At 40.2% G+C, this 14,241-nt stretch overlaps 1 protein-coding gene across 8 annotated transcripts in view; it reads left to right on the top strand.

The window, feature by feature from the left end:
* Nucleotides 1-14,241, top strand: part of scn1laa (sodium channel, voltage-gated, type I-like, alpha) — a 480,246-nt gene that overhangs the window by 276,084 nt on the left and 189,921 nt on the right. For all 8 annotated transcript variants that reach the window (XM_072473978.1, XM_072473996.1, XM_072473987.1 and 5 more), the window contains exon 18: nt 9,315-9,435. In XM_072473978.1, coding sequence (XP_072330079.1) covers nt 9,315-9,435 — 121 coding nt within the window. The remainder of the gene's footprint in view (nt 1-9,314; nt 9,436-14,241) is intronic.

The raw sequence follows: 14,241 nt of genomic DNA, 5'->3' as shown, positions 1-14,241 counted from the left end.
ACTTAGGTGGGTGCTATTCGGGTCAATCTATATTTTCAAGTTATCCCCCGGTATAACCCATATCTTCAGCGAAGATTTTATCTGCTTACCACTTAGTAGCATCGATCCTGGGTCCCACGTTGCTAAGTAAGTAAAGTAGACTTTGTAATAACCACTGTTTCAGGTTAAAACTTTAAGTTATTTTATTATATTTTTTCTTTGAAAAGATGAAATCACTGTTTTTACAGACAGGTAAAAAGATCTTTTCTTTGGATCCTTCTGGTCAGTTGTTAGACCTTCAGGTCTGCCTTGACAATCTTTCTTCTTTAGCTTTTGGTTTTCTCCTGATGGATTTGCTGTTCTGCTCGGTTTCTGTGTTCTATCCTTCCCATGGCCGAGGGCAGCTATGAGAGCTGACTCTGCTTGCTGTTACCGATTTAGGGTTTATATTGCCCTTCTAGCAGTTAATAAGTTTATCTGACATTATCGTAAAGTAACTTTATTTTGCTCTTGACTGTTCAGTGTACCTTTAATTTAAATTACTTCTAACACGACTACGTATTCATGTTGAGCATGACTTTAGTTCATCGAACACTGATTACATTTTTTCCCTTCTAATGTTCAAAAGTGCTTTGATCCGAGAGGGGTGTTACACGTGGTTCCTGTCACTTCTAAAGTTGCTTTATTACCAAATAGTGCCCTTAGCTTGTCAGAACTGTGACCCCGATTTGGTGTTAACTTGTGCTCTCGTGGACACGTCGTCTCCGGCTTTCCATATTCAACTGGTGTCAGCAGGATTTCACACCTAAACATTTGTCCAACTGAATCTAATCCAACTGAAGACCCTGGCAATTCTTTAATAACTGCTTACTAAAATAATGAACTTCAAAGAAGGTGCGAAATATTGTTTCTCTCCATGTAACTAAAAGTTCAATCTGCTTTAACTTGAAAGACATGCATCAGTTTTACAGCATGAGCTGTTACAAGCTGTTTTCTTAACGCCTGTTTGATAAAGGCTATCTGCACTTCAAAACTTCTTTTGCTGTTGCTATTAACCCTTCGTGGGATAGTTTGCTACATTTTCTCATTTACCCTCAGGTCAGGTTTTGCCAGACTTCCATGTTTCAAATGACATATTTTCCCATTTTTACTTTACAGTTCATAAGAGGGTCATTCAGAAGTCTGGTAACAGCAGGGAAGAAGCTGTTTTGAATCTGTTAGTGCGTGTTCTCAGACTTTTGTATCTCCTGCCTGATGAAAGAGGTTGGAAGAGAGAAGAACCCGATGGGAGGGATCTTTGATTATGCTGCCCACTTTCCCAAGGCCGCAAGAGGAGTATACAGTCATTGGTGGGAGGTGTGTTCGTATGATGAACTGGGCTGCGTTCACGACTCTCTGTAGTTTCTTATGATCTTGGGCCAAGCAGTTGCCATATCAGGCGGTGATGTAGCCAGATAAGATTCTTTCTATTTTGCATCTGTAAAAATTGATGAGTGAATTTGGACATGCCGAATTTCCTTAGTTTCCTGAGGCGCCGTTGTGCTTTCTTGGTCGTAGCATCGACGTGGCTGGACCAGGACAGACTATTGTTGGTGATGTGTGTATCTGTGAATTTGAAGCAGAAAACATCTCCACTTCGGCACCATTGAGGCAGACGGGTGTGTATGATACTTCGCTTCCTGAAGTCAATGACCAGCTCCTTAGTTTTGCTGACGTTGAGGGAGCAATTGTTGTCATTACACCACACCATTAGGGTCTCTATCTCCCTTCTGTAGTCTGACTCATTGTTGCTCAAGATCCGACCCACTCCAATCGCGTCAGCAGCAAACTTGTAGATGGAGTTGGAGACAAATTTTGCCACACAGTGGTGTGTGTAGGGAGTATAGTACGGTGTTTCAATTGGAACAACGTGAAACACAAACTCTTGCCCCTATACACACCCCACTTGCCTAAACTCAGACATCTGTAAGAACTTTGAATCCATAGAATCCCTACAGTGCAGTCAGAGGCCATTCGGTCCATCGATTCTGAACCAACCCTCCGAATGAACACCGTTCTACCTAGGCCCACTCCCCTGCTCTAACTCCGTTACCCCACCTAACCTGCACATCTCTGGAAGCAACAGTAATGAGTGCAAAATAGCTTCTCTGGTGTAATTGCTCTTAGATACTTATGCGATCATGTGCTATTTGTGTACTAAATAAAAATGTTAATTTTGTGCATACAATATGTTTTGTCACAACAATAGGTACACATTCTTGTGTTCTTAGGAACTTGTGGGCACTTGAATATATTAGACAAGAATAACCAGTCCAGAAGCAACAACAATCTCATGTATTATTAATAATTAATTGATTTGTTCAAATATATCCCTCTTGTAATATTTAGAACACCTACTAAATGCAACACCTGGCAATCATTGAGAATGTATTTTTACGTTGTTGGTGGGATGTGGAGAAAACTGTCAGAGCAGTATTTATTGATGATTCTGAGGAATTATGTCATCCACAGTGCGTTAGGGTGGCAAGTTTCATACCATAATGGACATTAGAGAATTAATTGGCTGCAATGACAATCCAGGAGCTTTGTTATAGCTACTTCTCTGGTGCTAGTCCACAAATTATTAGACTTATTGAATTCAATTCAATTCATAACTTGTTATGGTAGAACTTGAACTTACAATTGCTGAGTTACTAATCGAATACCATTACCACTAGCCTACTCTACCCAAATTAGAATATCTGAAAGTCACACCACACTAATACCATTTTTGATTTGAGCAGGCTGCCACATTTTCTGGACTTGTAAAATATCCTTTTCCCACAATTTCGCTCCAATCTTTACTCTTTATACTTTTACACAGAACAAAGAACAGCACAGAGACAGGCCCTTCGGCCCTCCAAGCCTGCGCCGATCATGATGCCTGTCTAAACTAAAACCTTCTGCATTTCTGGGGTCCGTATCCCTCTTCCCATCCTCTTCATGTACTCGTCAAGATGCGTCTTAAACACCGCTGTCCTATCTGCTTCCACCACCTACCCGGCAGCGGGTTCCAGGCAGTCACCACACTCCATGTAAAAAAAACTTGCCTCGCACATCTCCTCTAAACTTTCACCCTTGCACCGTAAGCCTATGTCCCCTAGTAATTGACTTTTCCACCCTGGAAAAAAGCGTCTGATTATCCACTCTGTCCATGCCACTCATAATTTTGTAATCTCTATTAGGTTTCCCCTCAACCTCCGTCGTTCCATTGAAAACAATTCAAGTTTATCCAACCTCTCCTTATAGCTAATACCCCCAGACCAGGCAACATCCTGGTAAACCTCTTCCGTACCCTCTCCAAAACATCCTTCTGGTAGTGTGGCGATCAGAATTGTAAGGTGCAGTTCTTTAAATCCAGCTCTTTTTAGCCATTGTAGAGGCAACTAGAAAGAAAGGGTTGTGTCCAATTCTGCAATAGAAGAGAAAATGGTCAGAGATTTCAAGGTCATGTATAAGCAGAGACATAAACTGATGGGCAAAATCAGACTAGACATAAATAAATATATTAAAAGATTAAAAGCAGTAATTGAAACTGCAGCATTTGAGGGAAGGACAGGAAGATGCAGAAATAAAGGAAACCAAAAGAGAGTCAGTTCCAAATAGTATGTGCTAATCTTGGTAGTGAATTAATTCTACGGCAGGTTGTCAATTAAATTAGAAGGGTGCACCAATTAATAAACCAATATTAGTAATTACCCAATCTTAAATATGGTAGAAAGATCTCATGGGTTTGCATCATATAGATTGATTTAAAAAAACACTCAGAGCAGTAAAAATTGGCTATTGAAATTATGCTTTCAATTTCAAAATCAAATTCAATTTTGAGCATGAGATTACTTTGGGAAGTGATGCAGAAAAAAGCGCAAGAATTTCACAAGAAACCTTAGTTCAAAGTGTTGTGGTTAGGCTGTATTTTGTATTTCTATCAGATCAGCTTGTACGTGTATATTTCATGAATATTTTACAAGTGATGCAGTTTAAACTTTGCGTTAACTTTAATGTTTGTTTTTCTTGAATAATTGCAACGCCTATTCAGACTTCAAAGCAGATTTAAGTGAATGCGGAGAACAGTAAATTAAAAGTAAGGAAATTATATTTTCTTGGTAGGTGTTAAATTGACAACATCACCCATACAGGGGTGTATACAGTTTATGTTGTCATGGATAGTCATTTGCCTAACACTGCAACATTTTGAGAAAATGATAGCGGGTTGCTGTAGAAACCCAGTAAGATTTAAATTTGATTTCACAAATGTTAACGCAAAGCAGCAGGTAAAAACAGGCAATGTCAGGACATCAGGTACTAACATGGATTCTGCTCTGTACTTGGCTTTGTCAGCTCTTGGACATTCATTTATCCTAAACTGAACAAATATGGATTATAGAAAAGGAACTGATGTTTGAGAGCAGCACCTGGTCCTTCTTGGTCTACTATCATTCAGAGGCATAGCACCCATAAACCATGTCTGTAATACTGGAGAGGTATGAGATTTAAAATTGAGGATGTGCGAAGACAGTAAGGCCTCTTGGAGAAGAGGAGAAAGCCCGTCAGAGGATTGGTTTGGGTCTTACGTATGCCGCCCCGATTGAGGTGTGGAGTACCAGCTCCAGAGATCCCCAGCCTGCTGCAGGGATGCCGCCCCTGTTGAGTTAGTGCCTTCCACATGTGGCAGGGGTCACTCCACTGGCAGCAAAATGGCGGTGAGGCAGCAAAATCGCTGAAACTGGGACCTTAATCATCTTAACTGGCTTCTTGCCTTCGTGGACCGATCTTGGAAATCCATGGCCCGATAACAGAGCCATGGACAGGACAGATTCCACCTTGCATTTCACTGAGATGTGGCTCCCCTCTATATTTCCAGCCCCTCCAGTTCCAACTCCGTCTCGACAGGGCTGGGAAAATCCAGCCCAATGTTTCCTGTATGAAAGGTGTGTAACTCGCAAGTTTCAATAAATGATTAAACCTTTTGCATGACATTATGGATAGATTTTCAAGGAGTCGGAAACCAGAATCGAGGATTTCCAGCTCCATTCCCAGGACATCCAATTTTTGTTAAAGCGTGATAAGGCTGCAGGCTGGTGCGGGATGTAAAGTCGCACCCTGCACTCCATTGCGAGGATAGACATCGCCTGGCTCTCTGAAATATTTGTGGAGTGGGACCAGCTTTTCACTGAGTTGTTGTTCACAGTTCTTCAGATGTGTCATGAATCAAATCCGGATGGCGGATCATTTTAAAAGACAAGTTCAAAAGGTCTTATCCATGACCCCCATACCAACCTTTGCCGCTCCATCCATTCCATTGGCCACTCATGACCCTATTCCAATCTATATCTCCTCCATCTAACCCAAATGGCCTCTCATAACCTCCATGTCAACCTCTGTACCTCGGCCCATCCTAAATGGCCCCTCATGCCCACCATAATAACATGTGAACCTCCATCCACCCCCCAATTTCCCCATATACCCTCTGTGCCAGCCTCTGGCACTTGAATGGTCATTTACCGAGTATATTCAGTATAGAACCAATTAACCCCATAGTAACTATGTCACATGCAAAAAATATTTTTTTAAATTATTCATTCATAACTTTCTTACAAAAACTCCTTTTACTACAGCTCTATAAAAGTGCCAATAAACCACCCCTTTAAAGTATCAATTGCAGAAACTATAAGCACTTGACAACTCTTTATCTTGTGTAAATAAACCGTGAGAAATTGGTCTAAGAAAGAAAGCTGTCAATCAAGCTATATTTTCCTCTGGGTGTCACTGTTACAACAGACTAATGGATGCCTGGACTCTTAGCCTTGCCTCATTATGCATTATTTGCTGATTTCTGTTTACTGTAACTGGGACAAAGTCCTAGAGTGTTAAGGCCAACTCCCCCTACCCACCTCCATGGTCATAATCCAGCCATTTCTGTGAGAAGATTGAAAATATTTATAGAAGACATATTGTGGCTTTTGGTCACTGTTACATACAGCTTATCTAGGAAAACTAAATACATAAATTTGAATTAAGTGCTCAAAATATCTGTCAAGTGTTAACAAAAAAACAAATACTATTAACACAAATAACATTATTTTTATAAAATGGTGCAGATACAATACATCTTACCATTGTTAGTGACAAACTCTTACATTTCTAGGAAAAAAAACATTTTAAAAAATAACTCTGTACACTTGGGTAAGAATTTCAGCTGAACTATTTTCTGATAAAACATAGAGCTTGTAACTTATTCCCATCTTCATGAAAGTTTGAAGCATCTTTTAAGTCCCTGTGGGTTAACCTGTGTGATATTACCATAGATATCTGAGCAATGGACTTAGCTGAGCACATTAGGAATGTTGCAATTGTAAAGATGTGTTTTGTGTTATTCATTTCTAGCCTGAGTGTTCTTCATTTTCTTTTTAATGACTAACAATAAAGTTCACAAAAGGTGTGTTCCCTTCTGCCGTCTATCTAGCCTAACATATCTGGTTATTATTACAGCTCTATACCAGAAGCAGACCAGTTTTCATTGAGAAGAGAATTGTAAGACCAATTTGTTGTACATGAAAACTAATGACTACTCATTGCTGTAAAATTTAAATGTAAAAATTAAACTATTGCTAAAGATTATTAATTCTCTTTATCCACCTAAATAACATGATTTTTTTTGTATTTTCTTTTTTCCTCTGATGATCCAGCGCTTTAAACATCAGATGACTTTAAGTTCAGCATTAGCTTCTTGCATTTTTTAATAAACTCTTGTTTCAGCTCACCCACTGTATACAATCCACAGCATATTTGATGCATTTCTACTTGCATTTCTACATATTTTAAAAATTGTTTTCTGTAGGAAAACAGTTGGGCAGCTGAATCAGAATCCCAAAGCTGGCAGAGGATTTCTAAGTTGATTCATTTGGCCAAAACTGAAGGCAAAAGTCTAGTGAAATTAACTTGTAGAATACTAATACGCTATTTGGCTCGTGCCAACTTAAACTGTATATTTTGCACTTTTGACATAGACAATGTAAGTGAACTAAAGGTACAGAATCATCTGATTTGATGGTGCAGAAAAATAAACTACAATGTTTTTCGTACATGGAGCTTCAGATTACCTATACTTAGTAGTACTTGATGGAATGATGCATGCAGTGCTGGTAATCTAAAGACATTGTGGTTCAGTGAGTTTTTGTCTGACCGAACATGAGTAAATGTGCACCTGACTGAGATCAAGGAAAGTTAGCACTTCCGAATCATTGTTTCATTAGAATTATTGTACCTGGGTCAGTGTCACTACCAGTTAAAAATGAATTACTGATCTGCTTTTTCTAAACATAATTTCTAACCGTCTTAACAGGAAGTCAAACTTCCACGAAAAGCATTTTGCAAAAATTGCTCTGAACAGGAATTTGGTTGTTACTGTTTTAATTGATTCAAAATTTTGGGCAAAGAAGTAAACAGATCTCAGTCACCAGCTTGAAATAGATTAACGATTAAGATATGAACGATACATTGCTTTTTTAAACAAAAACAAATCATATAGTGATTGACAGTTTAAAGAGCAGGCTTGAAATTATTGGTGTCACAATCCTTAAAAGATAAAATATCTTATTCTCTCTTTGTAAGAATTGTCAATTTCACCTGCAGTGTGTTACAATAAGTGCAATCAGAATGTAATTACGGAGAATCCCCCTTGAGTCACAATATATTTTAATAGGCGACTGAATTTGAGTACTTTCACGTTCTTCAGTTTTTGAGTTTGGTAAAATATTTAAGTCACTAAAATGTCCTTCCATTTAACAGAACATCATCAAAAATACTTATGGTCAAACATACTGATGTCTGGAAATACTTTGCTGTATTTTGCCTTTGCTGCCACATGTCACTGTGATTGGCAGCCAATACATGTTAACAAACGGGTTCAAAAAATTGTAAGTTAGGTGGATCTACCCTTCCTTATTCAGTCTCAGATTAAAATGCAGTTTTTGATAGAATGCACTGCTTTGAGCCCATTCAGACTGCTTTCTGCTATTATATTGTGGAATATTACAGCTATAACGCTTACTGAGGCTTTGGTTATGAAACTGAGAGACATTGGTAGGTACTATTGATGGAGACTGAAGAGTAAGAAGGCACAAAGTTATTATGGTTGACTAAGGTGCATGGCTAAGTTGGAACGGTTGCATTTGCAATGAAATTCCTTGTTGCAAATAGAGGATTCCTACCACAGTAATGAATGGAGGGAGGAATCTGCATGTGGATCAAACTTGTCTAACTTGCTTTTAAGTGGAGTGACTTATAATTTCTATAACAAAGCCTTAAAGGCCTTATTCCAGCGCAGTTGAGAAATCAAAATAGTGGCACTGTCTTTAATTTAATTTGGAGGAACTTATTTGTTGTAAAATAAAAATACATAGTTGTTAATTTTAATTGAGAATCAGGTAGAACTTTTAAAGAAACATGTTTTTAAATTTATATTATTAAATAATAACCTTTTGTGTATTTGCCTGCTTACATCATCTTTTTATTTAGTTTGTTAGGGTAGCCATGAATGCTGTAATAGTTGAATTTGTGCAAAATATCTTGTATCTCAGACTACACAAATGGAATGCCCAGCTAATAATCCTCATATTTCAGAGTAGTACCCAGACTTGTTCACATGTTGGCATACAGATAATTAGTTTGTGATGTTACAAAAGCTATAAAAGAATTTAATTGGCGGATTATTTTAACTTTGTACAAGAAAAACATCAGAGTCTGCAAATAGAGTTTACAGGAACATGCACTTTCTATAAAACTCCAGAGCAAGAATGTGTACCACTTTGATCCATGAGTGCTGCTGCCCTAGTTCATCCATTTTAGTAGCAAACAAAAGTTTTAAAATGTGCAACAATTTTCCTAAAGCTAATGTACTGATCTTCCTTTCTGATGCTCAGAAATTGCAGAAGCTTGGAATCCTTACAGACTGAATGGTAAAGTGTATTTTCATGTCAATGAAGATTACACCTGGAGTGTTGGATTAAATGTACATTTTTGATAAATATTTCATGCCTTCTTTAGAAGTGGCAAAAATATTATTTTGAATGTAATGGATATGTATATCAGTTTACTTTATGCATGTATACACATGCAATTTCATGGTAATAAAGGTTTACACCAGTCATTTCAACTTATATTCAGTATAATTGCGTAAAAGAAATCTCGGCAAAATCAAATCTACTGCTCAGAGGCTATTATTACCTGCTTGGCTGTTAGGTACTCAAGTGACCTATCCTGATAAATAGCATATATCTGGGCTTATTTGACAGAAACTGGCTGAAAGCAGCTCATCTGAAGGGAGCACAGTTGACAGGGATCCACCTGGAGAGGGGGAATTACCAGAAGAAATACCAGAAGAATCCATGGAGCCTGACGCATGCTTTACTGAAGGTATTTATTTGTGTTTCTGATAACAACTAAAGCTGTTCAAGTGCTCTGAAAAATATGCGGTCACATTCGGTTTTTAATTACTGTTTGCATCTGTGCCCATTGACAAAATGACCAAGGATATACACTGCAATGCCCTGCACATTTATTCTACTTTTAGCCAAAATCTGAAAGGATTTTTGTAAAAATTTGTGGTGTAGTATAATTATGTATCATGGTGACCAATAGTGAAGGTAACCACTGATACTAATAGAAGTTTCATATCAAAATTGTATCGTGCAGATTTCAATGATCTGTAACATATACAAAATCACAAGATTTAAAAAAATTAATTTATGGGCATCGCTGTATAGGCCAGCATTTATTGCCAATCCCGAGTTGCCCTTCAGAAGGTGGTGGTGAGTTGCCTTCTTAAATCTTTGCAGTGCCTAAGTTGTAGGTATACCTACAGTGCTGTTAGGGAGCAAATTCCAGGATTTTGACCCAGCGACAGTAAAGGAATGGTGATATATTTCCATGCCACGAAGGTAATGACTTGGAGGGAAACTTCTAGGTGGTGGTATTCCCAGGTATCTGCTGACCTTGTAAATCTAGATGGTGGTGGTTGTGGGTTTGGAAGGTGCTGTCTAAGGAACCTTGATGAGTTGCTGTAGTGCATCTTGTAGATGGTACACACAGCTGCTACTGCTCGTCGGTGGTGGAGGGATTGAATGTTTGTGGAAGGCGGACTAATCAGTGGGTTGCTTTGTCCTGGATGGTTTGGAGCGCCTTGAGTGTTGTTGGAGATGCACACATCCAGGCAAGTGGAGAATGTTCCATTACACTTTTGACTTGTGCCTTGTGGATATTATACAGGCTTTGGGGAATCAGGAGGTGAGTTACCCACCACAGGATTCCTAGCTTTTGACCTGCTCTGGTAGCCACAATATTTATATGGCTAGTCCAGTTCAGTTTCTGGTCAATGGTTTCCCCCCCCCCCCCACCCCCGGCAGGATGTTGATAGTGGAGGATTCAGCAACGGTAATGCTATTGAATGTCATGGGGTGATGGTTAGATCCTCTCTTGCTGCAGGTGGTCATTGCCTGGCACTTGTGTGGCGCGAATGTTACTTGCCACTTGTCAGCCCAAACTTGGATATTGTCCACGTCTTGTTGCATTTGGACATAGAATGCTTCAGTATCTGAGGAGTCACGAATAGTTCTGAACATTGTGCAGTCATCAATGAACATCCCCACTTCTGACCTTATGATGGAAGGAAGGCAGCTGAAAATGGATAGACCTAGGACACTACCTTGAGGAACTACTGTAGTGATGCCCTGTAGCTAAGATAATAGACCTCCAACCAGCACGGTCATCTTCCTTTATGCCAGATATGACTCCAACCAATGGAGGGTTTTCCACTGATTCCCATTGACTCCAGTTTTGCGAGAGTTCCCTGATGTCATACACTGTCAAATGCTGCCTTGATGTCAAGATTGGGCACTCTCACCTCACCTCTGGCATCAGCTCTTTTGTCCATATTTGAACCAAGGCTGTAATGAGGTCAGGAGCTGAGTGACCCTGGCATAACCCAAACTGAGCGTCTGTGAGCAGTTTATTGCTGAGTGGATGCCACTTGGTAGTGCTATTTATGATCCCATCCATCACTTTACTAATGATCGAGTATAAACTGATGGGGTGGTAATTGGTTGGATTGGATTTGTCATGTTTCTTATGTATCAGATGTACCTGGGCAATTTTTCATATTGTCGGGTAGATGCCAGTTATGAGAGAGAGCATGTACTAAGGCCCAAATCTACCAAAAGGAGGAAAAACACATCAACTGCCATTTGTAATGCCTTAGTGCGGTGGGAGCAAACCGTGCTAGTGAGAGAACTGTCCAGCAAGGGGGGGGCAGAGTGCCACAACTGTGGAAAAATGCTGACAACCTGTAAAAAGAGAAAGAAAATTTAAAGAGAGTCACGTAGAAGAAGTCGAAGAGCCACAAGCAAAGGTTGACCTTCCTGGTCAAGATAAATTACACTGAAAACAAGTATTGGACTATTAAACTCAAAAGTGGATGGATACCCCACAGAGTTTAAACTAGATTCAGGAGCAATGGTTTCTGGTTTTAGCTCAGACAGATTACATTGCAACCCTATCGGTCGAAGTACAACGCCCCAGTGGGACAACTTTAAAAGTCAGCAGTCAACTCATGACAAAGCTGAAATATAAAGACTGAGAAAGCCTGAAACCTCCCTGTCATTGAAAATCAGGAGTGTTCTCTGCTAAGCAGAGAGGCATGCCTAAAACTGAAATCAATCCATTCCTGATGAAAATTACAGCTGTATATTTAATATGAATTTCCAATTGACTTTTTACCAGTCTCCAAATTTTCCCGTCCTGTCTGCAACAATGCTCGCTGCTTTTGGCACCATAAAATCACCTCCCCATGTTGTTTAAAAGGCCTACCTCTGTCCTCTGCTTCTTTGCCCAGTGATTTTGTTCAATATTAGGCCCTCCAGCCCTCACAGCCCCATCACCATCCACCATCCATCCTTCATGTCCCATCAATGCCAGCTCATGCAACCCCAGGCCCCTCTGCTTACCCCTAATGATATCTCATAACCTCCATGCTAGCCCTTGTCCCACCATCCACCCTCAATGGCCCCTTGTATCCTCCATGCCAACTCATAACATTTCTGTGCAGAACCAATGAACCTCATTGTAAAAAAAGCCTGTGTGTGAAAGTTTAAAAGCAACCACTGAAAATATTTTTAAAAACTGTTGTTATTACAACCCTATGGAAGTGTCTAATAGCCAGACCTTTAAAGTGTGAACAGCATAAATATAGGCATTTATGTGCATCTGCTTCAACAAACTAATGTAGGTTTGGGCTATTATGCCTGGATTAAGTGCCATGAACCACAAGTCATTCACAAAGTCAGGCCAGCTTCTCAAAATTGCAGGAGGCTAAGACATGCCTGCCTCTGCAATGGAGCTTGCCAGAATAGAATGGCAGGGTGCATGCCCGCTACCCGCACCCTTCTCCTGAGGTATTGAAAATTGGGGATGCGAGGAATGGAGTGGGAATCCTGAAATCGGGTTCAGTCAGCGATTTTTAATGGTCTGTAGAGTCTCGCCAACTCCATGAAAATCCAGCCCATTAAGTTTGATCAGTAAAATGCAAAGTAATGTCATGACTCAAATATGCTGATACAATTTACAGCATCTGTTGGGGACCTGTGCACAAGCAAAATAACATTTTAAATTCAAGAGCCTGCCCAGGCGGCACGGTAGCACAGTGGTGGGGCAGAAAATAAATCAGGAGATAGAAACGACATGTGAAAAAGGCAATATTACAATAATCATGGGGGACTTCAATATGCAGGTAGACTGGGAAAGTCAGGTTGGTAATGGATCCCAAGAAAAGGAATTTGTGGAATGTCTAAGAGATGGGGTTTTTTTGGAGCAGCTTGTGACAGAGTCTACTAGGGAACAGGCAATTCTGGATTTGGTGATGTGTAATGAGGCAGACTTGATTAGGGAACTTAGGTGAAGGAACCCTTAGGGAGCAGTGACCACAATATGATAGAATTTACCCTGCAGTTTGAGAGGAAGAAGCTGCAATCAGATGTAACGGTATTACAATTAAACAAGGGTAACTACAAAGACATGAGGGAGGAGCTGGCCAGAGTTGGTTGGAAAAGGAGCCTAGCAGGGAAGTCAGTGGAACAGCAATGGCAGGGGGTTTTGGGGGTTATTAGGCAGGCACAACAGAAATTCATCCCAAGGAGGAAGAAACTTGCTAAGGTGAGGACAAGGTACCCATGGCTGACGAGGGATGTCAAGGACAGCATAAAAACTAAAGAAAAAGCATACAAAGTGGCGAGGATTAGTGGGAAGCCAGAGGATTGGGAAGCCTTTAAAAGCGAGCAGAGGACAACTAAAAAAGCAATAAAGGGGGAGAAGATGAAATATGAGTGCAGGCTAGCTAGTAATATAAAGGAAGATTGGAAGAGTTTTTTCCAATATGTAAAAGGTAAGAGAGAGGCAAAAATAGATATTGGACCACTGGAAAATGTGGCTAGAGAAGTAATAATAGGAAACAAAGAAATGGCAGACGAACTGAATAGTTACTTTGCATCAGTCTTCACGGTGGAAGGCACCAGTGGGATGCCAGAGCTCCAGGAGAACCAGGGGGCAGAGGTGAGTGCAGTGACCATTACTAAGGAGAAGGTTCTGGGGAAACTGAAAGGTCTGAAGGTGGATAAGTCACCTAGACCGGATGGACTACACCCCAGGGTCCTAAAAGAGATAGCTGAGGAAATTGTGGAGGCATTGGTGATGATCTTTCAGGAATCACTGGATGCAGGAAGGGTCCCAGAGGACTGGAAAGTGGCTAATGTAACACCACTGTTTAAGAAGGGAGGGAGGCAGAAGACTGGAAATTATAGGCCGGTTAGTCTGACTTCGGTCATTGGTCAGGTTTTTGAGTCTGTTATTAAAGATGAGATCGTGAAGTACTTGGAAGTGCATGGTACTGAGTCAGCACGGCTTTGTCAAAGGAAAATTGTGTCTGACAAATCTGTTAGACTTCTTTGAGGAGGTAACAAGGAAGATAGACAAAGGAGAACCAGTGGACGTGATTTATTTAGATTTCCAGAAGGCCTTTGGCAAGGTACCACATAGGAGACTGTTAAATAAGTTAAAAGACCATGGTGTTAAGGGTAAGATTCTGGCATGGATAGAGGATTGGCTGACTGGCAGAAGGCAGAGAGTGGGGATAAAGGGGTCTTTTTCAGGATGGCAGCCGGTGACTAGTGGTGT

The sequence above is a fragment of the Scyliorhinus torazame genome, chromosome 2 (genome assembly GCF_047496885.1).
Source record: "Scyliorhinus torazame isolate Kashiwa2021f chromosome 2, sScyTor2.1, whole genome shotgun sequence".
NCBI lineage: Eukaryota > Metazoa > Chordata > Chondrichthyes > Carcharhiniformes > Scyliorhinidae > Scyliorhinus > Scyliorhinus torazame.
Note: the sequence above shows the minus strand (reverse complement) of the source record. Positions and strands in the feature narration are given on the sequence as shown.